Source organism: Nanorana parkeri, unplaced genomic scaffold (genome assembly GCF_000935625.1).
Source record: "Nanorana parkeri isolate BGI_ZX_2015 unplaced genomic scaffold, ASM93562v1 scaffold2514, whole genome shotgun sequence".
Lineage (NCBI taxonomy): Eukaryota > Metazoa > Chordata > Amphibia > Anura > Dicroglossidae > Nanorana > Nanorana parkeri.
Window position 1 is genome coordinate 22,219 of NW_017308782.1, and position 27,938 is coordinate 50,156.

The 27,938-nt window shown below is 42.0% G+C and overlaps 1 protein-coding gene across 1 annotated transcript in view; it reads left to right on the forward strand.

The window, feature by feature from the left end:
- The first annotated feature begins 445 nt into the window (after positions 1 to 445).
- LOC108801825 (platelet-derived growth factor D-like) overlaps positions 446 to 27,938 on the forward strand; it is a 33,804-nt gene continuing 6,311 nt past the window's right edge. The window contains exons 1-3 of the mRNA XM_018573744.1: positions 446 to 509; positions 12,507 to 12,705; positions 23,361 to 23,575. Coding sequence (XP_018429246.1) covers positions 12,510 to 12,705; positions 23,361 to 23,575 — 411 coding nt within the window. The 5' untranslated portion in view covers positions 446 to 509; positions 12,507 to 12,509. The remainder of the gene's footprint in view (positions 510 to 12,506; positions 12,706 to 23,360; positions 23,576 to 27,938) is intronic.

The window sequence follows — 27,938 nt, forward strand, 5'->3', positions numbered from 1 at the left end:
AATGGTCTCATAGAGACCTGATTCACCTAATAGCTGATCCTCCCTCAGCCAGCTGTTAGAAGAAGCTTAAATAAAGACAGAAATCAGGTTTTTAAACTTAAGCGACATCAAAAAATTAATTTAATTATTGTATTATTTTATATAACTGGCTTAACACTTTCTTTTTTTTTAGTATCGGATATGAATTCGGCTTTAAAATAATAAGCAAGTTAGAAACTGTAACAAATCAGAATGCATAAGATAATGTTAATTTATCTTGCAGCTCTCAGTAGAATTTCCATCTTTGCAAGTAGCAGCCCTGCAGAATGAAGTAATCCTGTATTTTCACGCTCTATTATAGCAGCCTAGTCTGGATGCCTGAAAGGCTATTCAAATCTAACAGTAAAGATCTTATCCCTGGCCACAGCCTTTGTTTAAATTCTTATGCTAGCTTTTTCCTTTCCTTTCAGAATGATTTTCCGCCTGCAGCATCGGAGACAAACTGGGAATCTGTCACAAGCCCTGTCTCAGTAAGTAATACTGTGTGTCACTGCGCAGAATAAAATAAATACGTATGCTATTAAATAAACAGCATGTTCCTAGTTATTATCTGTACTGCCACAAATACTCTGATCTGCACGTTTTGGTTTTTTTTGCCGCATCTGAAACTTAAATTTGACAGGTATTACAGGGAAGGAATACCTTATGGGATTAACATGATGAAATTAAAACAAGAACGGTGCGGTTTAAAGCAATATGTCAGGCTTTTGAAGCTCAGGAAATGCAAATTGTAAATTGATTTCTGTAATAGAAGAATTACTAACAAACATGTATTGATGGGACCCCCTGCAAGAAATTATTTTTATAAATCCGGTTACCTGTAAATGGAGACAGTAAATACTCCTCTTTTCCCGTGCTGTGCCATTGAACAACTCTCTGATCACTGGACCTGGCCCCTGAAATCCGCCGGGAGCCAACTTTTCTAGATGTGTCGTTCTCCTGGGTTCTCTGCAGCTTTCACAGGTTCCTTCCTCTGACTGCATGTCACTAACTCCCTAGAAGTGTTGGGATTCTAGAGGACTTAAAGGCAGTTCTTGATCTGAGCGCTGTTCGATGGCTTGGACAAGGAGAAAGGAAAGTATTTACTGCCTTCTTTTACAGGTAACAGAAGTTGTAATAATTTCTGACCCCTGACCGGGTCGATTCAAAGTGACTTGGTGCTTTGCCCATGCAGAGCACATCAATGGGTCCACTTCAATGTAGACCTCTACCAAAAGAAAAGGTGTGTACTGTATATGTAGCTGGTAATGGGAGTTTTGCTTTCAATCCCAGTGGCAGAATGAAGTGGCAGGGGAGAAAGGAAACGTAAATATATGCTACTGGGAATGGAGGACTTCACTTCCACTTCCAGCAGAGAAAATCTATGTATTGCATTTGTGGAGGTCTGCTTTAAAGTGAACCTGTTGTTTTGCACTGCAACTGTAAAGCATATATTCACTTTAATATGTAAATGTGTAATCCTTCATTTGCAAAAACCTATTTATAATTTGTTTGAAAGTAAGGTGACATAATGAAAAAAATGCTGGGAGGTAAGGATTTTAGGCATTAGAGACATTCAAAGTCTCTTCTGCCATACAAATTCTTCCTCTATTCCTTAGCAATTTATTTTCTGTGTACACTGTAGGGTGCATGCATAACAAAGGAAACGGAAATATATGCTACTGGGAATGGAGGACTTCACTTCCACGTCCAGCAGAGAAAATCTATGTATTGCATTTGTGGAGGTCTGCTTTAAAGTGAACCTGTTGTTTTGCACTGCAACTGTAAAGCATATATTCACTTTAATATGTAAATGTGTAATCCTTCATTTGCAAAAACCTATTTATAATTTGTTTGAAAGTAAGGTGACATAATGAAAAAAATGCTGGGAGGTAAGGATTTTAGGCATTAGAGACATTCAAAGTCTCTTCTGCCATACAAATTCTTCCTCTATTCCTTAGCAATTTATTTTCTGTGTACACTGTAGGGTGCATGCATACTTAGCCCATTCACAGCATTCACACTGAGCAATTTGTAGCGCGATTTCAGCTCCAAAATCACTTAAACATTAGCTCAATGTAGCTTGTCCAATGCATTTCAATGGAGCTATTCACATCTCACAGCTCAATGTCGCCTGTAGCTTGTCGCTTGAACATGACCTATTTTTTGGCGGATTTCGTGCGATTTGGCCCAATAGACTTCAATGGTGTAGCTCAATGTCGCGCGACATTGTCGCGCTACAGAAGTGTCACTTTTTTCACAGAAATATAAGAAGGAACATAAGCAGGAAACAAGAAGAGGAATTATGTCATATCAAGGCCGCTTTTAATTGGATACAGCCCAATGTAGCAGCTACGAAGTCCATGCCAAAAGTAGTGCTACGTAGCACGACAATATGTGCACTGTAGCATAATGTAGCTCAATGCCTCTCAAAGTCGCTCAGCTCAAATCAGCGCTTGATGTAGCTCAATGTGAATGGGGTCTAAGATGCTGTGAATGGGTCAGGTGTCGGGGAGGATGTAACTCCTGTGTGCATACGCAGGAGCGACATCATCAATGGCCACCCAATTGCCAAAGAGGATGCCTGGGAACCTGCATGTGTCGGCGGCAGAGATGGCGGCAGCAGGGGACTGAAGACCAATTCAGCAGCACTGGAGAAGGGCACACTTTTAAGGTAAGTGTACCCTAATGCAAAAGTGTTCATAAAGCGGTTTACTGTCACATTATAAAAGAGAGTTCTTGTTTAAATGTCATCATAGATGGACAAAGAGAAGGTTTGCTTTGAGATAAAGGTGCTTGCAGATATTAGAGGACAAACATCTATTCTGACCATTTATGGTTGCATCAGGGAATGTTTGTATATATGTAGGCCACTCTGCAATTCTACATGACTGATGCTCCCTGGACAAGCCTGCTCAGGAGAAAGCTGATTTGACTGAGATGAGTAGCATCCACATTTGCAGAAAGATACATTTTTATTAGAAAGATTGATGGCCAGGTCATACATGGACATGCCACTTCCATTTAACATAACTTAAAAGAGTGTTGATAAATAAGTGAATTAATCCCTGATTGGAGACCTGCTAAAGGACAAAGCTTGCAGGCCTGAAAGCATCATATGCATATAATAGTCAGCGCTGATAGCGTACCATCACCCTCTGAAAACAAAATAGTCTTCCTTGAAGGGAGGCAGCAGACCACATCTGACAGGCCTGAAAGCATGTAATAATCCTGAAATGGGGGATAGCAAAGATACAAGTACAGCAAGTGTTAGAGGCACATAGTGTTAAAGGGCACCTCCAGAAAAAAAGAGCTCATTGCACATTTGAAGCACATATAGAAATACGGTTTTACCTGCCAAAAGAACAGACAATGTAAGTACTATTCCATTTATCCGTGATGTGATAAAACACTGCAAAGTGCAATTCTGCAAATGTCATTCCAGTTCATTCTGTCTGCTCTTTGGGCTACTAGTAGATATCAGTATTCTGTTGTTGCACCATTTCAGATTCAGCTTTTAATGGAAATTTTCTAAGCAGAGTATTTCATTAATTTAATTGTAGAAATAACAGTTCTTTTCCTTTGCAGGGATTGTTTAGCATTACAGTGGACACAAATGTCTTTTCAGCCTTCTGGCTATTTGCTGCACAGCTTTGTCTAGTTCCTCCTCAAAAGAGAGCTTCCTCAATCTCAGCCATTCTGCTGAAGAGGTTCCATCAGTCCATAGACTGGACCTCTAGTCTGCTCACCCACAGATTGCAGCTTGCTTAGCTCAGTCAAACCGGTCTGCACAGACAGGGACTAACTACACAATCTTCAACTCTTATTCTGAAATGCCTGTCTGGCTTTGTGGCTCCTTTTGTTTAGACCAGACAGGCTTGGACACACAATTTCTACTTATCCGCACTCATGCAGCTATCACAGCTAATAGGAACACTGACCGGAAACCTACCCATTTCTGGCCACCTGAAGACCCACCTGTGGTCAGTTAGTCTCCTCCTTTAGAATACCTGTTCGGATCTTTTAGGAACCCTTTCACTGTTGAAACAGGTTAACTCCTGATAACATGCTGAATCTGTACAGTAAAAGACAATGCTTCTGTCACACACAGTCTGACCTTTCTACCTTCTATACGCTTATCTAAGTACGTCCCTTCCCTCGGTTTATGGAGTAGAGACGCACCCACCAAAGGCCTAATTTCACCATTCAGAATAGTTTTCATGTTCTGAGAAGTTTCCTGATTTTTAAAGGTGTATATATAAAGTTGTGTTTTATGTTTCCTTAAAAAAACATACTTAATATTTGTGCTGTAATTAAATTATATAAGCTAAGTAACCTCTGTTACATGTCTAGCAAGGTCTGTATAGACCTTGATAAATAAAGATATCTGTCTATGGAGCCAAGGGACACCTTGCTTTGCTTCCAAGATTATTGTAGTCAAGAGAAGCCTACAGTCCACCCAATTATGACATTTACTTTGGATATGAGAACATTTGTATGACTGTAGGCCTTATGTAGCCATGACAGAGATCTCCTGCCTGAGCCTTCTCAAAGGCAGAGACTGGTTTGGGTCTTTGCTCATCATTATTGTTTTGCTCCACGTAAATGACAGCTGGGCGGAGCCAGCCGTGATCCCACAGCTCGCTCCGCCCAGTTGTAATGACAAATCAGCATCCCCAAATGACCTGGGGACTCTGACCTGTCATTAAACAATAACAACTGGGCGAACGTCACGACCGGCTCCGTCCAGTTGTTATTTATTGCCCGGGACCTGCTAAAAAACTCTGGCAGATACTGGCCAATAGGAAACAGTTGGGTAGAGATAGCAATGATGTCACCGCTAGCTCTGCCCAATTGTTTATATTTTGCCGGCATCTGTCAGATTTGACATTATGCGGCGGGAGTTCGTCACGTGGGGTCCGGTCGGCGTGCCTGGGTTTTTTTTTTTCTTTTTTTCTTCTTTAAAATATTTTTATTATTTTCTTAACTTTTTTAATTTTCGTATTTCTCAAAAAAAAATGTAAATACTTTTTAAACTTTTTTTTCTAATTTATAAAAAATGTTTTCTATTCTGCTTGCTACCTCGGAGGTAGCGAGCAGATTAGCCGAGCCAAATGCAGCTCAGCAGGATTCGACTATTCACTCACTGCCATTCGGTCTCTATGAGAATAGGGGCCAACGGCAGCGAGTGAGCTCCTGGAGCTTCGGCTCAGCCAATCCAGATGTTGGATGGACTGAGTCAAACTCCTTTTGCACTTCGGCTCAGCGGCTGTACGGCTGAAATCAGCTGTACAAGGCTGAAGTGAATAGCCAAATAGAGTTCAGATCACTTCACTTCGGCTTGGTTATTCATTCGGCTGCCTTCGGCAGCTGAGTGAATAAACCCCTTGGAAATAAGGATTGTCAGTTTAGGAATCGGTACTTAACAGCCATAGTGTTTAACCGGTAGAATGCTTTAACACTGAAATTTATAACAGTAGGCCAGGGGATTTAGCTGTGTTTTCTTCTGTACCAAAACTGTAGGAACTAAGGGATGGACTTGGTAGATATTGGGTTTTTTTCAACCTTATTAAAGTAGATTGTATTGGTTTATACTCTAACTGACACAACTGAGCATTGCCATATAATAGTGTCACCAAAAAACAAAACGCAGCTCAATACCTATGCAAACCACAAAGAGCTTCACCGCTCCATCCAACAGTGATCGCCACCCTCCCAGTGTATGCGAGTGCCAACCTGGAGCCGACCACACTCCAAAACAACAATGTAGTACAAAATGAAGCTTCACACCACAGTTCACCACTTGTATACTTTAATCAATACAAATCCAGCATCCACCATGGAAGGAACCCCCGACCAACAGCGCCCATCTCTTGCACCTTTCACCCGTACTTGGACCCAGACAGGATGGATCCTGTGTGCGTCCGAGCACGGTCACCTGCACCCACACGGATGTGCAGCTCGGGTGAGCGTACGACAGCTTACGGTCGCGTCCTGCCATAGGGGAAGAACAGGCTGCTGCGTACAATCACACGCAGCACATGTCCTTCACGGGAACGGCCCGACACAGCTCCACTCTATGCTGTGTGAATGACGCCTAAATGTAGCCACCTAGGGGCAGAAAGTTACTGGGAGGATCAACAGGTAAAAATAAAAGGAAAAGTAATAAAAAAACAAAACTAATACAGGCACTACATCTAAGGATTGGTAAGCTGCAATCTATAAAGTATTTGATTTTGGATTTAAATACACTTTAGTAGTAAGTAGGCAGGCTGCAAAAGAAGCGAATCATGCATTTTCAACTTGTTTCATGGCCAGAAAATGAGGTCACTATACACTCTGTGGGTTGAACAGTAAAAGAAGTCAATGTGAATTAAAAGATTAATGTTCAAAAGATAGGCTTACCCACACAAATGTTGCAGCTATAATACATGTATCGTGTTTAACCACTGTATAAGTTATCACTGCATATACCATTCATATTACTTAGCATCTATTAAACAGACAAATGGTCTCACTTTCCATTATGTAGGAGCCAATCCAAATGCTAATTGATCTCAATTTATTACTCATCTGGGTTTACAAAGTTAAACTGAAATTAATGATTCCTAAAATACTATCCCATAATTAGTGAAAATCTGCATTACTTCAGTTTAATGTAGATGGATTTGGTGGTAACTGGGTACTGATAAGTTCCATTGCTGATGTCATTGCATAGTTCTGTGTTTATGTAGCAATGCTTGCATTTGAACTTGTATAGCAGGCAGTTTGGAGGGATGGTTTCCAGCAAATAAGCCATTTAAAGTAAAAACTGTTTCGGCTAAACAGAATTTTATCATTTTCTGCTTATACCGGGTAATTGTCTGTATTATATCCATTCAGTATGTCTTGTATGGTAAAATTTGTATCTATAGCAATATTTAATAAATAGAACCACGTTATCGCAAACTGCTTAAAGTGACACTAAACTCAGGAGTTAAATCTTAAAAATGCATTCAAGTACTTTAATTTTTAACATAAATGTATCTTATTTGTGTATCATTGGCTGTAGGTCCTCAAATCATCTCTGAATTGGTGCTCACACTGTCCTTCATTCTGGAGGGTGGCTACTTCTGTTCCCCATGGTCCCTGTGTGGGTTGTAAAGTAGTCACCACTCCATGCTCGCTCCGGTGATGGACTACAATCTCACATTTAGTTTACTAAATTGTATTGCGATTGAGAGAGCTTGGAATTGTGACTACTTTACAACACACACAGGGACCATGGGGAACACAAGTAGCCCCCCTCCAGAAGGAAGGACAGTGTCAGCACCAATTCAGAGATGATTTGAGGATCTACAGCCGAGTAATACACAAATAAGATACATTTTTGTTAATAGTTAGGGTACTAAAATGCATTTTTAAGATTTAACTCCTGAGTTTAGTGTCACTTAAAGCAGTTTGCGATAATGTGGTTCTAATATTGCTATAGATACTAATTTTAGCATAGCAGACATTCTGTATGGATATAATACAGAAAATATAAAATTCTGTTTAGCTGAAACAGTTTTTACTTTAAATGACTTATTTTGGGCTACCCCAGCACTGGAAGGGTTAAGTGCTTATTTTAGTCTAGTATCTAAAATAAAAAAAGATATGCTCATCCTCGGACCTGCCTGGCTGCTAGACTGGTCTAGCCGCCAGCCAGCTCAGGGGATATGGCTAGTACTTGTCTTTTATTTTAAACCCTAGAACAAAACAGGCACTTAACCCTTGCAGTGCGGGAGTAGCCCAGCTGCAAGGGTTAATTTGTCATTTGCTTGGAGTTGTTCTTTAAAGATACGAATATTATATAGGTGATGTCACTAGTGGAAATGGAGCAGTGATCCCAGCAGGGCTACAACGCTAGTTGATTTGCCGATTACACAGCTCATCATTGTGGCCAGTCAACAGAAGCTGGGCAGGAGAGCACAGGAAAGCTCTGACACTTCCTGGATGTCCAAACTTTGCCTTCTCAGAACATCCGGCAATCTACGTGCAGGAAACAATTAAAGGAGTTGTAAAGTCCCCGCATATACTTTCCTGTTATAACAGCAGCATTGTAATAGGAATACATACTGGAGATGTTTTTGATAACGCAATCAAAGCTTACTTGAAAAAATCCCTTTTATGTAGTGAGTGCCGCCTTCCATCTGCCCACAACTTCCTGGATTCCCAGTGTGCTTTGCATCTCTTTCCCTGCTGCTTGATGTGATGCAATCTTCATTTCTTAAAGGAGAACTATGGGGTTAAGGCTTTTCCCCATAGTTCTCCTTAGGGTAACGGGAGGACACAAACTAGCATCTTCCCCTCACCCTAGGCTCAGTATACCGCAAGCTGTAGCTCGTAGTATACTGAGGCGCCGCAGCTGAAGCGGATCCCGACAATTATGTCTGGATCCGCCCAGCTGCGTGACTGACAGCTGGCTCTGCCTATCTAGAGGCAGAGCCAGCTGTACCCGTCCCCTCCCCCGTCCGTTCCGCCAGTCAGCGCTGGCGGATCGGAGGGGGGAATCAAGCCCCTCCCCTGTCACGGCAGAGAGCCCTGACAGGATCGAGAGGTGAGCGAACGCCGGTATGTGTTCGCTCCCCTCCCGATCTACTAAACCGACCTGTGACAGTCTCATTGTCACAGGTCGGCTAGAACTATGAGGTGAGTGAAAAGCACCTCATAGTTCTCCTTTAAGACTACATATCCCATCATGCATTGCATTCAGCAAGTAATGATAATGTTACATTGTTTAGACATTGAGTTGTAGTTCAGAAGGCAGGCTCTGTGAGAGTGGTGACACAAGGAAGTGTTTATTTAAAGGCCTGAGTGAAATTGTGTCAGTGCATTGAGGAAGTACATCCTATGGGCATCTTCAGTAAGTTTACAAACTTCTAAATGGATATGGTTTTTTGGAGTGGGATAGAACGTATAGAAATTCATAGTAGAAATACATTTATTTTTGGCCATACATACCCTTTAAGGCGGCTGCAGGTATCTGCTTTATACCTGCTAGGAGGAATAATGGAGTGTCCTCCATTGCAGGCAATCAGATATTTGATGGGTTCTATAGGGTTCTTATCTTTCCTTGAGTTTTGAGAAATCAGCCCTATTGCTTGGACATCTTCATACAGCCCTGAAATGAGATTTGTGTTCCTCTGCTGGAAGCTTCAGATGGAGGAACCACACAATTTACAAAACAATCCCAAACAGAGGTTGATGTCAAGCTGCCAGACTATTTCTGTCATGTACATTAGCTCGTTTGGCAGAGAGCGCATAAACAGATGTATTGGCTGGCTCGCAGCTGTCCTCCATGCTGTCATGTGAAATAGCCTGCGGCTGTCTTTTATGAGTTAATCTCAGACGTTTTGCTCCGATCTATCAACCTATTTTTTAATTGCACATTTTGATTTATATCTCATAAAGAATTTACCACATGGAATATTACCTCCTGGAAAAGTACAAAGTAGATGCTTTGGAGGAAGTAAACAGCACTCAAGCTTTAATTATAAAAAGATCTGATGGCACGATTTGCCACCATTAACCACCACCATTGCCATTAATATTATGCTGGACTCATCTGCTTTTTATGTCATTTATTTCGTCATTTGTCCCCTGTGGCAGTGGTCAAAAAAAGCTTTTGAAAAATGAAATTGTGATTCTATGGATGACGTGATTTAAAACTGATAAAGATATCCCATTGCACTCAAGATCGATCTCTTCTTGCAACTGCCAGTGGATGGGTCCACAAAAACTAGGGATACACCAGTACCAATTTTTCGGTATCGAGTACGAGTAGCAATATTTTGCCTTCGTGACTTGCCGTTATTCGGTGCTTCTGCTGGTATGGAGCTGGCTTTCCGGCAATCAGGAAGCCGGGCTGCGGGTAATGACATGACGCCCGGCTTCCTGATTCCCCAGGAATGCCGGCTCCATGCTGTTTGGCCGGCTCAATTGTCATTGGCCAGGAAACCAGCTTCAAAGCCAATCAGCATCGAGGCGGCTTCCTGGCCAGTCAGGAAGCAGGGCGGCAGGTAATGGCACGCCTCCCGTTTTCCTGATTGGCCGGTAGAGCAGGCTCGATGCTGATTGGCTGGAAAGTCGGCTTCACAGCCAATCAGCATCGAGCCAGGTGTTCATCCAATCAAGAAGCTGGGAGGCGGGTCAATACTCGCCACCCGGCTTCCTGATTGCCCGGGAACCTGGCTTCATGTTTTCCTACAGCACTGCCAGTCAGAGAAAATCTTCCTCTGATCGGAAGTTTCAGTATCGGGGAAGGTATCAGAGCATTTGGGTGAGTATGAGTATTCGCCCAAATACGGTATGGGCACCGATACTGATACTAGTATCGGTATCGGTGCATCCCTGACAAAAACAATAGATGTAACAGGGTCACCAACACACCAGGGCCCGCATTATCAATCTGTATTTTATTGACAAAAGCGGGGCAGTCCCTCCAAATGATGGACAGTTGGCAGGTATATATATATATATATATATATGTGTTGCTGTAACTGCTAAAAGGATTTGTAATCCTCTTTAGTCCGGCTTTTAAATCGGTTGCCCTTCCCAGACAGCAAAACCTTCTTATCTCTCTTTTCTGATTGGCCAGCAGGCTTCCCCCTGCTTGCGTATTATTTTTTTCTAATTGAATACGTATCATCGTGGGTTTTTTTGACTGGCAATTGGTTTTATTGGTTCATCCACACTGGATGAGTCATCTTGTAGCTTGCTACAACCCATTTGACCATGACATTGATGCGCTGCTTTTCACCCGTGCTAGAGAAAAGTCTTGCATGCTTCATTTTTGGTGCATTGACCTGCATGGTGTCAATCAACTCAATGCAATTTTTGCAATTATGCAGAGCAACATACTTTAAATGTTTGTCGGTGCCTACCCTCCAACCTACAACCTAGAAATAACAAGATCCACAGACGATTGTTTTCACTATACTTCATGCCTTTATTGTAAACCGATACCTCATGATCAGAAATAAGTTTATGTCTTGTTATGACATTTGTCAAATGCACATCTTATATTTTTCCATGAACTGTGTAAACCCTTCAGTTATTTTATCTGCTGAATATACGGTAAGACTTTCATAAAAATGCATGTGTACAGATATCCATGGGATGCATGTTAACACATGGGTCAAGGTATGAATAAGCCTCAAATGAAGAATTGGCTCAGGTTATATTTTTAACTAACCAGGCTGGCCATGCATATACTCTTGTTTTCTTTTGCAACCAATTACTAGATTGGGATGAAATTACATTTGCCTATGAAGCTGGCAAGACAAGTTGGAAGTTAAAAAATGAAAATTGTTAAAGTGTACCTGTAGTCAAACTAACACCCCCAGTTATTATTTTCTTTTGCATTAAACGGAAAAAATGGAAAACAAGCAGAAGTAGTCATCGTTCCTATAATAATATGGGGGTACAGGCTCCCTCTGGCAGCTGGTCATGGCTGTGTCATAGGTGGTGATTGCCAAAACCCATGTCTTCAGGGAAGTCTATCTCATGTCAATATTCACTGAGTGGCCAGTTTATTATGACCACCTGACGTTTGTAGGCAAATTAGCTGTAATTAGCTATAATTTTGCGCTGAAGTTGCTAGAGGGCCAGACCATTATAAATAGGGAAGCAGGTTGTTTACCACGACAGTAGAAGTGATTTTTTTCTGAAGATACGGGTAAACAATGCGATTTAACAGCCTTTGAACGTGGGCTGATTGTTGGTGCGAGCCATGGAGCAAGTATCAGCAAAACAGCAGAATTTGTTATATGTTCAAGAGGGGCTCATTGTTAAAGTGTTTAAAGACTGGACTGTCAGCCGAAAATCTGGGTCTGAACGTGCGAATTGTGGCCGTCAGCGACCAGTCAATGTTAGGGCAGAACGGAGAGTGGCAAGACTGGTACAAGACAACAGAAGGGCAACAGTGCAGTATCAGATTCCTCGCATCACCTTTCAACATCTCGTGGAGTCATGAGGAGGCCCAACGAAGTCATGTCGTGGAGTTATCTCGTGGCCCAATGAAGTACTGATGGGGTGGTCATAATAATCTGGCCACTGCCTTTTACTCCCTCCAATAACTCAATCTAAACAATTATTACCTTTTGTATCACTTGCCCCTCCTACTAGATTGTAAGCTCTCATGAGCCCAATGAACCCTATTGTACTGAAACTGTATTGTATTGTAAATTGTATTGTAACTGTACTGTCTCCTCCATTTTGTAAAGCGCTGCACAAATTGTTGGCGCTATATAAATCCTGTATAATAATAATAATAATAACATTCTCTACAAACATTGAAGCACCTACAAGTTCAGGAATGATGAAGGAAAGCCTCGGCTCCTGGAGTGGTTACTGGACCCTAGTTCCATTTGTTTAATTTGTAGCTTTGCACCCTAGATATTTCAGTTTTTTACAAACATTTCTTCATGGTTTTACATAAAATAATTGACTTTTTCTTTATTTGATAGGATATGTACTATTACTCTCCATCAGCAACTAATTCCACTGTCCTAGCAGAGGCTATGGACCAAGCTATTTCCATGTTTGACACTGTTGAAGAGGTGGTCAAACACTTAAATCCAGTAACATGGCAGGAAGAACTAGAAAACCTCTATACAGATACAGCACAGCACTGGGGACGGACCTTTCAGGAAAGAAAATCTAAAGGTAAGGAATATATATATATATTATCATTTATTCCCAGTAGGTCATGAAGTACCTCAAGGTGTTAAAATGCTCCTAAAAGACCAATAACACTGTGTGAATGCCATCTTATAGGCAAAAGGCCGTTTGTACCGTTTGATTATCAGGTTTTCTATTAAATGCATACTTTTAAATGCAACTAGTGTATAGAAAGATTTAAGACTTAAATCTGAGGATTGTGTTTCTCTTATTAATTTACAGTGCAATGGAGAAGCCATGAATATAATCATTTTACCCCTCACAGCCCCTCCTAACATTACAGAGAAGGAGAAGCAAGTAGAAATGTTAACCCTTAAGAAGCCAAGAAAATCAGCCTTGCGGCTGACAGTTAAAGCTAGTAGCTTGTACTTAGCGCAGACATCAGGATACAGTAATAGCAGGCTCGCTCCCTCTAGTGCCCGGTATTTCCACTAGGGTGAGAGTGTTGTGCTCACTCCACAGACGAGGCTCTAGCTGCTAGGTTTAGGAAGCACAGGGGTTTAATCTAAAGCACACACAGCTCTTTCATTGGCTTCATCTTTAGCTTTACCAGATTTCTGAATTATTTACCCATTTACCATGGTTGCTTTTAAGGCTTTACAGTATATTTTAGAACAATAGCTGAAGTCATACTAAATACACTATATTGCCAAAAGTATTGGGACACCCAAATCATTGGATTCAGGTGTTCCAATCACCTCCGTGGCCACAGGTGTATAAAATCAAGCACCTAGGCATGCAGACGCTTCTACAAACATTTGTGAAAGAATGGGTCGCTCTCAGGAGCTCAGTGACTACAAGCGTGGTACCGTGATAGGTTGCCACCTGTGCAATAAGTCCATCCGTGAAATTTCCTTGCTACTAAATATTCCACGGTCACCTGTTACTGGTATTATAACAAAACAACAACAACAGCAACTCAGCCACGAAGTGGTAGGCCACGTAAAATGACAGAGCGGGGTCAGCGCATGCTGAAGTGCGCAGAAGTCGCCAACTGTCTGCAGAGTCAATAGCTACAGACCTCCAGACTTTGTGTGGCCTTCAGATTGGCACAACATAGTGCGTGGAGAGCTTCATGAAATCGGTTTCCATGGCCAAGCAGCTGCATCCAAGCCTTACATCACCAAGTGGAATGCAAAGCGTTGGATGCAGTGGTGTAAAGCACACTGGACTCTAGAGAAGTGGAGACGTGTTCTCTGGAGTGACGACTGTCAGGATCCAGAGCGCCTCCAGGGGGCGCTGGGGCTGGTACCTGCAGTTCCTGCGCTCACCTGCAGATGTCTCCAGGCAGCCAGGAACTGTCAGGTATCAGCCCACAACTGGGTGGTGCTGGAACCTGCGGCTCCAGTGCTCACCTGCGGGTGTCTCCCAGCTGCCAGGGATCACCCCATCACCTGGTGCTTCCTGGGAGGGTATTTAGGCCCTCCCAGCAGTCAGGACGTCGTCTCAGTATCTGATCAGTTCCTGTGTACCCAGAACCTTGTTGCCTTCCCCTGACTGAGACCCATTACCTGAACCTGTTACCCGCATGCAATCCTGAACCCTTCCTTGTCAGTTCCTGAATCTTGGACCCTGACTGAGTCCCGTGTCCTGAGCCCTGTAACCTGTAAGCCTGATACCTGTCTGCAGTCATGTCGCCCTTCCTTGTTACCAGTTCCTGTATCCTGAGCCCCAGTATCCTGTAGCCTTACCCTGATACCTGCCTTGCAGTCCTGAACCCTGACACCTGCCTTGCAGTTCATAACCCTGTTCCCGTTTGCTGTTCCTTCTGGCTGTAGGTGTGTTTTGTTTTATTTGAGTTTTTGTCATTTCACGGCTTGTGCTAGCTTGTGGGTCTTGGTGGGGTTTATAGTTTCCTGTTTGCTGTGTAACAATAAAGCGTGTGCATAACCTCATCCAGTGTGGTCACACTAATTTGGTCTGCCTGCGTGGGTACCTGTATGCAGTGTGGGGACACCTGTGCACGGTACTCTGACAACGACTCATGCGTCTCTGTCTGGCAATCTGATGGACGTGTCTGGGTTTGGCGGTTGCCAGGAGAACGGTACTTGCCTGACTGCATTGTGCCAAGTGTAAAGTTTGGTGGAGGGGGGATTATGGTGTGGGGTTGTTTCTCAGGTGTTGGGCTTGGCCCCTTAGTTTCAGTGAAGGGAACTCTTAAGGCATCAGCACACCAAGACATTTTGGACAACTTTGTGGGAACAGTTTGGGATGGCCCCTTCCTGTTCCAACATGAATGCGCACCAGTGCACAAAGCAAGGTCCATAAAGACATGGATGAGCGGGTTTGGGGTGGAGGAACTTGACTGGCCAGCACAGAGTCCTGACCTCAACCGGATAGAACAACTTTGGGATGAATTAGAGCGGAGTCTGCGAGCCCGGCCTCCTCATCCAACATCAGTACCTGACCTCACAAATGCACTTCTGGAAGAATGGTCAAACATTCCCATAGACACACTCCTAAACCTTGTGGACGCCTTCCCAGAAGAGTTGAAGCTGTTATAGCTGCAAAGGGCGGGCCAACTCAATATTGAACCCTACGGACTAAGACTGGGATGCCATTAAAGTTCATGTGTGTGTAAAGGCCGGCGTCCCAATACTTTTGACAATACAGTGTAAATCGTCTTGTAGAAGAATATTACCAAATAACTGTTTGGACTTGTCAGATAATGTTGACTGGTAGTTCAGTATTTGTCCATATTATTTCGTACAATTGGGCACAGCACCCGGCACATTATTCAGTGCCCAGTAATTACACAACAGCATAAACAATTACAATATTTTTAATAAAGATGCATAGGGGTAGCACTAATGTGATCCTTAGCAAAGCAGAACATGTCTGGAAAACGGATGAGGTGATTGAAGTTTAAATCTGAACTATTATATGAGTCATAGGAGTCAGAGAAACGATTTCACAGAGCGAAGGCTCAATCAGTAGCAGCACTGGGCTGATTACACTAAATAATGTATTGATCAGACAATCTAAGATAAGGACTCTTTATCAATGCACTTATCGGGTTGTTACATTATCTGTGCCAATTCACTGCAGTGCCTAATATAAAAGGTGACTGCACAATAAAACATGGGGCCTCGTAAATGTACAGTTTAAAGGTAATCCATAGTATTTTTAAGGTTTCCTTTTAGATATCTATGTGAACATGGCTGGCTTAAAGTGAATGTCCAGTGTTGTAGTCCAATATGAGGAAAAACTCCACTATACTGTATATTCACACAGCATAACAAAAAATATGTTTTCAGATGTTTTGTTGCAGCAGACAAGATGGCTGATTCCAAATTTTTCTCAGCACCTTCACAGTGATCTTTCCTTATTTCTTCCTTTCCTTAAATACTTGAAATTTGAGGATAGTGTTCTCTCATTAACATTTGAATGCAGAAGCCAGGCATGTAACCATTTAACCAATCACCCCTCACACCCCCTCCTAACATTATAGAGAAGGAGAAGCAAGTAGAAATGTTAATCCTTAAGAAGCCAAGAAACTCTAACCCAAGTAAAAGCAATTTCAACTGCAAGAAACATTTTTTTGTTTTTTTTGTTTTAGCTTATGCTATGTGAATAGGAACATGTAACAAATATAAAATATTGTTTTGCTTGTTGGCTTAATTCAACTGAAAAAGTGGAAATACACTTAAAAGCTGAAATGAAGGCAAGCATCTACATACACAGATGCAATACAAATACATGAGTTGTCTTTCCTAGCAAAGGATTTGTTTTTTTGTCCATCCAGCCCTGGAATTCACAGTGCCCTGTCACACAGTACAGCCAGACAGATGATATCACTTTCTCTGTTACAATACACTGCTGTCAGCACCCAGCCCTCACCCTGCTTATTGCACAGTGAGAGAGCAGGAGGAGACTGATGAGCTAATCCTTTTGCACACTCTGCTTTCTCCTCCTGTTACCTTTTGTCCTTTTCAGCCTATTCGCATGCAGCTCTCCCAAATGGTTTACTATACCTGCTCTTCCCTCACCCAATGTGCAGGCTGCTGTAAAGGGCATTAATGGCCCGTTCACACCAAGGCAGCAGGGTTTTTTTGCGTTCGTTCAATGTGCGTTTTTTTGCATGTTTATGCGTGTTTGGCACATTTTTACGAGCGTAAAAAGGCGTGCACATGAAGACGCAAGTTTTAACCGGCAGCTCAAGAAACATTGCGGTCAATGGATGAACGTGGGTACAAGCACGCACTAACATGTGCAACCAGTGGTGTATTCTGGTTTGGGGCTGCCCTAGGCAAGACGAAACTAGTGCACCCCCCCCACACACACACTAAATCTAAATGGTGGGCTCTGCCTACCATAGACCCCACAGAGCCCACCACAGATCCTGCACAGCCCACCCGAGACTCAGATGGGCGGTGCAGAATTCATGCTGGGCTCTGCAGGGTCCCTTTAGCAGCAGTGTGATCCTCTTATCTGCTGCTGGGTCCCCGGCCTCCTCCACCGCTGGACTGGTGCTGCAGGACATGGACTTCACTTCAGGTCAGACTTTCACTCGGCTGCCTACGGCAGCTTAGTGAATAGACCTCTAAGTCCCCATTCACACCTAGGCATCATCATTTTTGTGCATAATAGTGCGTTAGACTCGTGCATATTTTAGCTGGCAGATTGAGAAACATTGCGGTCAACGGACAAACGCACGTAAAAATGCGCAAAAAAAATGCAAACAGCTTGTCTCGCAGGATTCCTGGTGTTTCCATTGAAGTCTATGGGGAAAAACGAGCTGCAAACTGCCAAAAAAACCTCATGCACTTTTTTCTGCATTTGGCATTTTGCTGCTGGTGGTTTGCTGCTCAGGTGTGAACAGGGGCCATTGAAAATAATGGGATTTCTAATAATCATTATATAGAGCTGCATAAATGTGTGTAATTGATATCTACCATATCTACTTGGAGTTCCGATTTAATGCATTAATTTCATTGTATGTAGACATTTTAAAAAGCATGTTACTTGTTATAGTTTGTAATCACAAATGTGCATGTTGGCAGACATAATCCTCTAGTAAAGGGAGGGCTGGGCTTGGGGGGCAACTCATATTTCAGTCAATGAGGCACCATGGCACACTTTGCATGGTACACCTTATTTAGTTCACAGAAATCTGTCCCTATCCATTCAGATAACCAAGGACCCTTTCAGGTTATTACATAGGAGGGCCCCATCAGATAAAGGATTTACATTTTTCTTGGCAATCTCCTGCTGGCTGATCAGGAAGTATCTTCATGTTTCATCTTTATTGATATAAATTACTTAGGTTTAGAAAATTCTCACATTAATTAAATGTGTTAGATGTGTCCTTGGCATTAAGAATTGTGAGAAGAACTAATCTTGACTAAAAGTATCAATGTTAATAAATGTAAGTACATAAGATCAAAGAAGAAATGGATTTCCTTTTTCTTCAAAGCTTCAATTATCAGACCTGTTAAATGTTTTTATACATTTGCAATAACCTGGATTTAGGCGGCTGTGGCCAACATATGGGTTAAAAAATAGCAATTGCTATGCAAAGACTAGTTGCAATAAGCACTCATAAAGTATATTTCAGGGCAAAATAATAATAATAAAAATGCAGTACATATCTGCAAAATATGCAAATTTCTCCATAATGTATCCCTCGTCAACCCTTTCACGTATTAAAGTGCAGAAGGTCTTCGACTAAGCTGATCCAACATCTGGATTGGCTGAGCCGGAGCTCTGGCAGCTCGCTCGCTGCCGTTTGCTCCTATTCACATAGGAGACGAACGGCAGTGAGTGAATAGCCGACTCTGTTATTCTACTCTGTACCTCCGAGGTACCAAGCAAAATAGAAAACGTTGAGCGGCACTCGGCTCGGCTATTCTGCTCTGTACCAAATTTATGTTCTGGGCTATTCATTTTAAGACAGTATTCTATTTCTTCATTAGAAATTAACATCTTTAACCATTATAATTTTTAAAACTGATGTTTTGTAACATTTTATTATTTATAAAATATATTGTTTTTAAATAAACATTTAATTCAGTATACACTCATGGTGCTAATTTACACTATTGTTTTATGTTAAAAAATCTGAGGGTTTAATGTCCCTTTAAGGGTTACGGGAGGACATATACTAGCGTCCTTCCGCAACCTAAAGCTCAGTATATCGCGAGCTATAGCTCGTGGTATACTGAGACCACCGCAGCCGGGACAGATTCCGACAATACTGTTGAGATCCACCCAGCTGGGTAAGTGACAGTGGGCTCTGCCTATCTAAAGGCAGAGCCAGCTGCAGCCGCCCCCTCCCCCGCCCATTCCTCCACTCAACGCTGGAGGATCGGAGAGGGGAGGGGGGGAATCCCTGCAGGGAGCCGTGACTGACAGTCGCAGCTCTCTGCAGGGAGATGATCAAGAAGTGAGCGAGCGACTGTATGTGTTTGCTCACTTACTGATCCATTGAGCCGACGTGTGACAGTTTCATTGTTACACGTCGGCTCGAACTACATAGTTCTCCTTTAAAGTTCAGCTGAAGCCAACACTTTTTTAATGTTTGGATAAAGCAAGAGGGGGTTACAACCCTTGTTAGCTTTACTGCCATCTCTGTCCCATTCCCTTAATTTCCTATGCAATATCCACAACAGGAAGTGAGAGGAAACCCCTCCAAAGCAAAGGAAATAGATAGTCCGCAGAGCCACCAGAACAATTGTACCCATTGGAAGATTTCCCATCTATTCCTGTTCTGAGGACAACTCAAAATGTGGGAATGTCCTTCACCTTTAGTGATAACGGTCACCAGGACAAAAAGAGAGGGTCAATCTCCCTAACGGGGACACAGACAGCAATAAGAATCTGGCAAGTGTTCTTATCCCTTCCTGATCCCATAAGACAATCAGATATTCCCTGATCAACAATCTCTGGTGTTTTTTACTTATAAAATATTAATATCTAGTTGTATTCTGCACATTTAGGAATGCATCCAGATTTTTTTTTTAAAGCAACTGATCTAGTTAGAACTAGTTCCTGTAGAAGCCTATTCCACATTTTCACAGCTCTTACTGTAGAGAAGCCTTTCTGTATGCAAAGATTAAACCTCTTTTCTTCCAGACGCAAAGAGGGCCACTTCCATTTTTAAGCTCTATTTTTAAATCCTCAAACTTATTTTCAATAATGAATCCAGGCCAAATGAACCTACATTACCCATCAAAGTATGTATTTACATTTTTGCCCAAGCACTTACAGTCATCATCTACCTAAACAAGTCCAACTCTCTCAGCTTTACTTCCCTGAACTTCCTGTCCAGTACAAGATCACAAGGGAGAGAGCATTCCTCATTAGCTGTCCATCTAGCATGGAAATCTGAGGAGTGGGGAGTAGGGTAGTGGCTTGCTTTGCTGTGTCTGTGTGTTTGTGGAGACACACACAGCTTACTAGCACACACAAGGGTGACTGCATAGGACCCTGCAAGGGAAAGGAGTCACCCTAAAACAGGATATCAGGGCCAGTGCCCGGGGGACCAGCTGATTCTGCAGGAAACTAAAACATTAAAACATCAAGAAACAGCATCCAGTGTAAGTGATTTCATCAGCATTTGAAATACAGTAGCTAAAACTTTTTTTAATTTAATATCACTTTAAATGAGTTTTGTCATGCTGTGGTTCACTGAGACCAAAATGTCGCACTGTTATCTGTAGTCAGCAATTTATTTGCCTTTTATATAACACAATTACAAATCCTTTAGAGTGTATGTATTTCAGATTTGCATTTAGCTGCTTGCCTGAAGTTCAGCTTGTAGGTTTCCTGTCTTAGGTTAACCAACAAGGTAAAGATTGAATAAACATATGAACACGTGTATTCTATGTTTTAGAACTATAGGAATCTGGTCAGCACATGTGTGTAAATGAAAAACAGACCTGTGGGGGGAGTGCAGGTGTTTCGGAGTCATTCCACATTCACAATATGTATACTTATAAATATTTATAGAACTTGAAGACAATAGACATAAACACAGACCAGACAGCGACTGTGGAAAACAAAATGATCTGCATTGTTGGAAACAGATCTTATATTTTCTAAAAACAGGAAGTCTGTTTAGAACATTTAAGGGCTGATGTAGACCTGGGCAATCGTGCGCATTTGCACACAGCGATTGCTGCGTGGCCCCATTGATTTCAATGGTGTTACATCCTCATGCGCATCTCAGAAAAAAAGGTACATGTACCTTTTTTTGCGACACATGACGCCTGTTTTGCTTGCGATCGTCTTCGGTTGCATGGACGGAATCGTAGTGGTAAACCGCGCGATTCGGCCCGGTTTGGCGGGGCTGCCATTAGAAAATAATGGCACCGCCAGCGCGATTAGTGATGGTGGGTGAGTCTGTGACCCCACGGGAAATCCGTGCGGTATCATGCATGATTGCCGCTCGGTCACAGATCACCCAGGTGTGAACCTTGCGACAATTTTGGTGGCTTTAATTTTATTCCTATAGTAAAATTGTTCCCAAAAATGTTACTGATTCTTGTAACCGATAATAAAGATAGGTATGAGTGTACTGCCATTGATGATGATGACTCCCTTTAATGATTTTAAAATGTATCTAAAGTCAAACGTTGTATTTCTCTTAGTAGAGAAAGGAGAAAACCCCTGTTAGGATTTTATTGCTGTGTCCCCTCTGGGTAAGGTCACTCTCTTTATATATCCTGGTTACCCTTGTCACAGGGCATAAAGGGTTTCATTTATAAAACTTTTGCCCGGCATATAGCCAGGTGGATGTCTTTCACACATCTCTAGTGCCCCTAAATGGTGCTGACAAGTATAGGAAATACCCAGAGTGATGAAAAAGCCAAATTGTTGTCACCAGAACAGGAATAGAGGGAACATTTCCAATGCCATCACTTGTTTCAGTGACAACTGCCTAAGAAAGGATTTCCCTTGACTCTGGAGAGATTTCCCCTCAATTCCAGTTGTGTCTACAGGACAGGAGATGAAGGGAAATCTCCCCAATGGGACACACATTTCCTGACAAGTGTTTTAATTAAGGATGCACCAATGCCAGTTTTTCGGTATTGATTACCAGTACCGATATTTTTTTTACATAGTAGTCGATACCAAATCCTGGTGCTGTGTGCCACGATTATCAGGAAGCCGGACAGCGCATCATGACCCGCGCCCGGCTTCCTGATTGCCTGGGATGCCGGTGTTCTATTGAAAGAACACCGGCTTCACTTCCCAAGGCTGCTTGGCTTCCTGACCAATCAGGAGGCCGGGTGGCGGGTCATGAGGTGCCGTCCGGCTTCCTGATTGGTCAGGAAGCCAGGCTGCCTCGCAGCAAGTGAAGCCGGCTCCCTAGCCGATCAGGTGTAACAGGCTTACCTGTCCGCGCTCCGGGATTAGCGTCCGATGACACTTACTCCCACGGCGTCTGTCTGCTCCTCCTCCCTCTACCTGCCTGCCAGGTTTAAAGCCATGGTATTTGAAATGCTCAGGTTGATCCCTCGCCATGCTGGAACTGTGGTATTTACTCTTGCCATCCTGGACTTGCTAGTTGTCTGAGACTAAACCTCTCTGCTGGACTCGTGACACCAATCAACTTAACCCTTGCCATCCTGAACCCTTGTCAGCCGAATGCTCAATCCCTGATACTGGACTCATTGATTCTATCAACGCAGCTAACCGCAAGCATAACCTCATGTAAAAGTCCTATGTTCTGTTGCAATATGATCACATATAACGTTGTGCTCCACCAATCTTGAGAACTAATTGTCCTGTATGATGTAATACAGATTTAACCATGTAAGAGCTATCAGAGTTAACCCTCTCCTGTGAGGGGTAGGAAGTAATACAACTCACTGCTCTTATTTATGGACTATTGCTTAGTTAAATGTTGAATGAATACTGTATGGAGTAATACAGACTAGGGATGAGCCGAGTGTTCGATTCGAACATGCGTTCGAATCGAATATCGGCAGTTCGAGCGCTCGCTGAACGACTAACTTTATGGGATGTTCGTGGTTTGTTCGACCGCGGACATTCCATAATGCAAAATGACCACTGAAGCTCTGATTTGTTAAAGTCTTGCACCTGACCACACAGACATCATACTTACTGTGCCTGTTGCACCTTAAGCGAACTTCCACTGAATTTAGGATCACTGAGTTAAATAATCCCACCTCCAAGAGTATTACATCAGGAAGCTGAGTGGCGCATCATGACCCGCCTCTTAGCTTCCTGATTGGCTAGGAAGTTGGCTTCACTTGTTGCTAGGCAGCCCGGCTTCCTGACTAATCGGAAAGCGGGGACATGACATGTCACCCGGCTTCCTGATTGGTTAGGAAGCCAGGCTGCCTAGCAACAAGTGAAGTCGGCTTCCTAGCATATCAGGAAGCTGGGAGATGGGTCATGATGTGCCGCCTGGCTTTGTGATGTAACGCATAGATCCGCTATCAGAGATAAGTATCAGAGCATCCCTAGTTTTAACCCTTCCTTTTCCAAAATAAAAAAAAGTCTTGGCTTTAGATATATTTTGTTGTAACTGATAACGATGATTTCTCATTTATGTTGATTTTCCTATAATCAATGATGATAACAATATTCTTGCTGAATTTGCCACAATTAATAAAGATGACATAATTTACTGTATTGTTATGGTAATTTATCATTTTTTTCTTTTTCAGTGAACTTAGACAGGCTTAATGATGACGTCAAACGATACAGCTGCACCCCGAGAAATTTCACAGTAAACTTACGGGAAGAGCTGAAGATTACCAGCGCTGTGTTTTTTCCACGATGCCTCCTTGTTAAACGCTGTGGAGGAAACTGCGGTTGCGGAACTCCGTATACCAAATCTTGCACGTGCACCTCTGGAAAAACTGTGAAGAAATACCATGAGGTAATGTCTTAAAATGTGTAATGAATGTACAAACCGGCTGCACAGCATACAGCGGTGTGACCAGTAGTATTGGCATGGTGATCGTAGTGACTGAAGCAGATGGCGCCATGCAATACTTCAGGTGTCTGAAGATACATCACCAGGACTCAGCAATTCAATGTACAAACATAGGTTTTTTTTATTGCAAAGGGACCCTACAAAATGTAGTTTTATTGAACTAGGAGATGTATTTAAAATATAACAAACTATGTTTGCACTTTGAATTTTGAATTGCCGAGTTCTGGTGACTTATCTTCAAATATTTAAAGCAGTATTAAACTCTTAAATGTATTTGTCAATGATGAATCAAGATCAAAAAAATATACATCGGCCAGCAAAGTATATGTTTACATTTTTCCCAAGCACTTACAGTCACCATGTTTGAAAACAGCTGGCTCCAACTCTCTCAGCTTGACTTACCTGAACTTCCTATGTAGATCACAAGGGACAGATGCGTTTCCAGCAGCTGTCCATCTACTAGCTTGGAAGAGAAGGGAGAAAGAAGGAAAAGGGAGGAGAGGGGAGCGGCTTACCTTATGTGTTTGTAGAGACGCTGCCAAATTACTATTACTAGGGATGCACCGATACCGATACTAATATTCGTACTCACCCAAATGCTCCGATACCTTCCCCGATACCAGGAGTTCCGGTCAGAGGAAGATTTCCTCTGACAGGCAGTGCCATGAGGGAAGGTAGAGCCGTCTTCCTGGGCAATCAGGAAGGCGGGTGGCGAGTAATGACCTCCCAGCTTCCTAATTGGCCCAGAAGCCGTCTCCATGATGATTGGCTGGGAAGCCGGCTTCCTGGCCAATCAGCAACAAGCCGGCTGAACAGCTGGCTCCTTGCTGATTTGCTGGGAAGCTGGCTCCATGCCAGCGGAAGCACCGGTCTCGGTACTTCGTATCGGCGAGTACTGAAAATCAAAATATCAGTACTCGTGCTCGATACCGAAAACAGGTATTGGTGCATCCTTAACTATTACACACAGGGGTGGCTCTGTAGGAACCTGCAAAGGAGACACCCTAAAAACATGATTTCAGAGCCAGTGCTCAGAGGAGCATCTGATTCTGCAGGAAAGTAAAACTTAAACCTCAAGAGGCAGCATCCATTGTAAGTGATTTCATCAGCATTTGAAATAGCTTAAAAACATTTTAACGTTAATATCACTTTAAAACGTGTAATGCCTGCCATGTTAAAGTGACCCTCTCCCTTATATAAAAATATTTCGCCTGCAGCAGTGAAAGAAGAAGCTGCATACTTATCTCTTTGTTGAACAGCGAGACAATTCTATGTTTTCTTCCACGGTTATTGGTACAGCTGCTATCCGGAACATCCAGATGACTAATAGTGACCAACAGAGGACATCTAAAAAATGTTGAAAAGCAGCTGAGCTAGGCACTGTGGAAGTAAGCATTGACTTTACTCACAGCTCGCTGAAGAAAGAAATGTGCAGCTTTTTTTCTTCATTGGATGGATAGGAATTTCACAGAAATAACTGTTAACATATTTGAGGCCTTTTTGTTCATTTTGGCACATTTTCTGTAAAACCAAATCACTACATTTCTCTTGTTCTTCTTCGGGGGTTGCAGGGCTTTTCTCTAACTGTCATAGCTCCTGCGCACCCCAGAGAGTTACTGAAACAATGTATTATGGGGCTTGATAATAAATGGCATAGACTCAAAGCTTTCAGGAAAGGCAGAGACAGCATGACAAGTATTTTACATTAAAGTGGATTTGAAACTTATAGGAAAGGGATTATGGAAAAGAAGGTTAAAGGTGGAGTAAACCAAGAAGTGGTTTTGTATTTGGATGCAGAAATTCCCTCATTTTCTTTTTTTTTTTCTTCTTCATTTTAACACAGAATGCAATTTATGTTCAGTATAATTTCAGGAAATTCAAGTCAAAACTATTATATAGAGCAGAAAATCTTTGAATATCAGCTCTGTGATCAACCAGTCAAGCTGTCCAATTTCTTACCTTGTTCAAACAGTCCTCTGCTGTCTTGTCTGGGAAAAGTGTTTGCCAATTAATTTTTCCTCCTCTTATCAGCAAAGCCCATATACCATGCTCATGTTTTTTAATATAAAACACTGGGAAAATCCCAGAGCTGTCAGAGGGCTTGTTAACTTAAACGCTGCCCAAATCTCTCCTCTCATCCAAGACGTTTACTCTTCCTAGAAGAAATAAGAATTTTATGTTTTTAAGCAAAGTTCCCACTAGTGTCAGTTATTTCATTTTGCCCCGGATTTAATAAAATACGATTTAAGATCGTTGTGTGCTTATTGCTTAAATGCAAAAGTGCCTGAGGCGTCTGTCAATTGAAGAGGAAAAATAATTCCACGTTTTAAAAATCCTTTACTTAACTTGCATATCTGTAATGTGCATGTAAGTGTGTGTGTGTGTGTGTGTGTGTGTGTGTGTGTCTGTATAAAATAAACCTGCTTTCAAAAATGGTGAAAGGAATAGTTTTTATTTAACAACCTACAAAGTGCAAAAACCTAAATCAATATTTCTTATGTCCACCCTTTGCCTTTAAAACAGCATCAATTTCCCCAGGTACTGTTCATTTGCATGCAGTTAATGATTTTGCAGCTATATGGTCCAGTGCATAAATAAACAATTATACCAAACAAGTGCTAATGATTAACAAAATAAAATGTAGGTTAAAGTACAATCAATTAAATCAAACCAAGTCAGCTGTGTTTGAAGAATGAAACTGGGCAAGAAAAAGCCATGCTCTACTAATACATTGAGGTTGTTACATTACATTTGAGTGTAAAAAATCGTATTCAATGGCAAAACTTTGGACAAAGCAACAAGACACAGGGTGGTCTTTCTACATCACCAAGGTCCAGTGGCATCATCAGCTCAGATTTTTCAGAAGCCATTGGGACCCTAGTACCTCCATCTACAGTCCAGAGAAGTCTGGTCAGAAATGGTCATCATGAAAGACTTGCGGCTGAAAAAGCCATACTTCCAATGTGAAAACAAAGGACAAAGCCAGGCCAAGCCATGCCCACAAACACAATAATTGGTGTGCAGAAATTGGACCAGGTGTTATGGAGTGATAATTGCAAATAAGATAAAATGATACCACTATAGTGTGTAACAATTACACATCAACCGATATGGTTGATAACCTATAAGCATATATGTAAGAATACCACCTCTATGTGGAGCAATGAGGTGGAAAAAGAAGTTATACTCCAACCAAAATTACAAAATTACCGTGACAAGAACCTTATATTAAAATTGGCAACGTTGTCAATGTTTGTTTGAAGGCCTGGAAAGTGGCAGAAGGACATGCATCAGCAAGCAACAGGAAAGCATGGTGAAGGTTCCTTGATTCGGGCTGCAAATTTGAAAATGTCAGAATTAATGGTCTCCTCAGTGCTAAAAAGTACAAGCAGATATTTATCAAGTGTGCAATTCCATCAGAAAGGCATCTGTGGATGTAATTCTATGTATCGAGAAGAGGCGATGGTATAGTTGAAAAGATTAACAATTGCTTTATTCGTGCACGGGAAACTTAATACAGACAGTGGTGAGCTTAGGACTGTCCCTTACTCAGTCTAGTAAAAGTCTCTACCCCTCCCCCCTGTATTGGTCTTTTATCCTGTTTCATAGAACTTCCTCATCTCTATCCTGGGGCGGGGAGGATTCTCTGATGCTATTTCCCATGTACGTGTGCTTGATTAGTATGCAGGAAGCTGTAACTTTTGCGGTTAGGCCGGTCTTGCAATTTCGATAACTTGGTTCACTCGAGAAAACACACACGTTAGTTATATACAGGTTTAAACATATTAATTAGTTCAAACAGCATAGATTACTTCCACACATCTGACCAGCCCCAAATTTATTCCACAGCAGGACAATAACACCAAACATACAGCCAAAGTCATTAAGAACTATCTTCAGCTAAAAGAAGAACAATGAGGCCTGGAAGAGAAGGTATGGCCATTGAGTGTCTCTGGAATTACATGAAGAGAAGCAACTGAGACAGCCTATATCCACAGAAGAATTGTAGTTAGTGCTAGATGTTTGGAACATCTAGCACTGTTGTTTTCCTTTAAAAACTGTGGGGGCAAGTGTACCTAGGAGAATTGATTTTTTTTTTAAAAGAGAAAAGGTGAACACACCAAATATTAATTTAATTTAGTTTTATTCTGTTTATGTTCCTGTAGGTTGTTAATTGGTGAAGAAAAAAATATTTATTGCATTATTATTTAAAGCATTTTTACTTTACAGCATTTTTTCACAGACACACACAGGTGTGTGTGTGTGTGTGTGTGTGTGTGTGTGTGTGTGTGTGTGTGTGTATATA